Genomic DNA, 2,190 nt, shown 5'->3' with positions numbered 1-2,190 from the left:
CAATTAATAGGTTGGAAGACTTCCAATTATATTACGCTACTATCGTTTACCAAATTCAACAAAGTACAGCAGCTGCTGTTCCTCCGCGCAGCAATCTTCTTCTCAAGGCTTAAGTTCAACACCTAGTCTGGATATTAAATTGCCAAAGGTAAAATTACCCTTTTTTGGTGGAAATTATGTAGACTGGTTTACTTTTCATGATCTTTTTTCGGCCATGATTCACAACAATAACTCACTAAGCGGTACTAGAAATTCCAATATCTCAAGGCGTCCTTGAAAAACGAAGCAGCGATTCTGATAAAAGCTATTCCAGTTACCGATGGTAATTATCCCGAAGCGTGGGACCTATTGACAAAACGATACAACAACCCTAATGAAATAATAGACGCGCACATCAAGCGACTTTTTTCTCAACCAAGCGTTACTCATGAGTCAGCTATAGCATTAGGACGTCTTATGGATACCACAGCGGAGTCTATCCGAGCCCTGAAGATTCTCAAGGAGACAGTTCAATATTGGGATTCGATATTACTGCATATCGTTAAAGAAAAATTGGATCAAGCATCTCGTCGCGAATGGGAACTCTCATTGCCAGGCAACGTTAAGCCCACATTTGACGATATGACGACATTCCTTGATCAACGTGCAAGAGCGTTTTCTGGAGCTCAACTGCCAATGACCTCTACTAGATATAAGTTCGTTGTTAAGCCCAAACAGACAACAGCCAGTCATCATGGAACAACACGAGAACAATGCGCTATCAGTCAAACACTCGCAAGTTTTATTGACAACCGCTCTTATTCAGGTTGTCGATTCAAGCGGACAGCCTCAGCCGGCGCGAGCACTACTTACGCTCAAAGGCTTCAATTAAAGCGCAAGCACTTTAATGTATCAATCGGTGGAATCGGAGCTTCTGGATTGGGAACTTCACGTGGAAGCGTGGCTTTAGAGATTCGATCTAGCGTCGACAAGGCTTTAAGACTCAAGGTCGAAGCATTGATCTTGAAACGTGTTACTGGAGATTTACCAAGCATGGCGTGCGACCCTACCAACTGGTCGCATCTTCTAGGATTACCACTAGCAGATCCACAGTTTCACACACCAGCTGAAGTGGACATTCTCTTAGGTGCAGATGTTTACATAGACATCGTTCGTAATGGCCAATGCAAGGGACCAACAGTAACCCCAGGTGCATTTAATACCGTTTTTGGGTGGGCTATTTCTGGACCCCAAGACTCGATTATCAGCAGATCGGATGTACACGTGCATCACTGCACCCTTGATAGCCAATTACAAAAGTTTTGTGAGATCGAAGAACTACGTTTTGAGAAGAATTTAACGCCGAAGCTCAATGTGAAGAACACTTTTTCCAGACTCATACTCGCGATACTTCTGGCAAATACGTAGTTAAATTACCACTCAGTCATGAACCTCAAGTACTCGGTAGTTCAAGGGATCAAGCTGTTCGTCGTTTCTTAGGAAATGAACGACGTCAACTATCTAATCCTGATCTATATGACCAATATCGAACCTTTATGAAGGACTATGAGGCTTTGGGACATATGGAGCTGATCAAGCCAAGCGAACTAACCAATGCTCATACGGTTTCCAATTACTACTAGCCTCACCATGGCGCGATCAAGGAAACAAGCACGACTACTAAGTTGAGTGGTTTTCGACGGCTGAGCCAAAACGTCTACTGGCTTGTTATTAAACGACATAATGATTGTCGGCCCTAGGTTACAAGATGACTTAATCAAGTTGTTAATTCGGTTTCGTTTCAACCTTATTGCAATTACAGCAGATTTGGAAAAAATGTATCGGCAAGTCCTAGTACATCGTGAAGACACGGACTTACAACGCATTATTTGGCGAAATAACATCAACGAACCTATACAAGATTACAGGTTGTTGACAGTTACATATGGTACTGCTTCAGCGCCTTACTTGGCTGTCAAGGTTCTTCAACAACTAGCACAAGATGAGAAGGAAGAATTCCCTTTGGCTTATGAAGCAATCACTCGAGATTTTTACATGGATGATCTCATGTCTGGTGAGAACTCAATCAGTCAAGCCTTGGCTTTACAATCAGAATTAATTCAAGCGACTAGTAAAGGAGGTTTCCGATTACGAAAATGGACCTCAAACAAGCCTGTTCTATTGGAATCAGTGCCCACTTAATATCGAGAG

The 2,190-nt window shown here is 42.6% G+C and overlaps 1 protein-coding gene across 1 annotated transcript; it reads left to right on the top strand.

Moving 5' to 3' along the window:
* The first annotated feature begins 214 nt into the window (after nt 1–214).
* On the top strand, nt 215–1,622 carry LOC149939290 (uncharacterized). The gene is made up of 3 exons (XM_090179103.1): nt 215–242; nt 290–1,303; nt 1,348–1,622. Exons 1-3 carry the CDS (start codon nt 215–217, stop codon nt 1,620–1,622), a joined length of 1,317 nt encoding a protein of 438 aa, XP_090035229.1.
* The last annotated feature ends 568 nt before the right edge of the window (nt 1,623–2,190 follow it).

The sequence above is a fragment of the Leiobunum rupestre genome, chromosome 6, assembly GCF_980474605.1.
Source record: "Leiobunum rupestre chromosome 6, qqLeiRupe1.1.hap1, whole genome shotgun sequence".
NCBI classification, from domain to species: domain Eukaryota; kingdom Metazoa; phylum Arthropoda; class Arachnida; order Opiliones; family Sclerosomatidae; genus Leiobunum; species Leiobunum rupestre.
This window is presented reverse-complemented; position numbering and strand designations above follow the sequence as displayed.

Coding starts and splice junctions, on each gene's coding strand:
- LOC149939290 (XM_090179103.1), top strand. CDS start 215: ATGATTCACAACAATAACTCACTAAGCG. Junction 243..289: donor CAACAATAACTCACTAAGCG/GTACTAGAAATT, acceptor AAAACGAAGCAG/CGATTCTGATAAAAGCTATT. Junction 1,304..1,347: donor TAGCCAATTACAAAAGTTTT/GTGAGATCGAAG, acceptor TTAACGCCGAAG/CTCAATGTGAAGAACACTTT.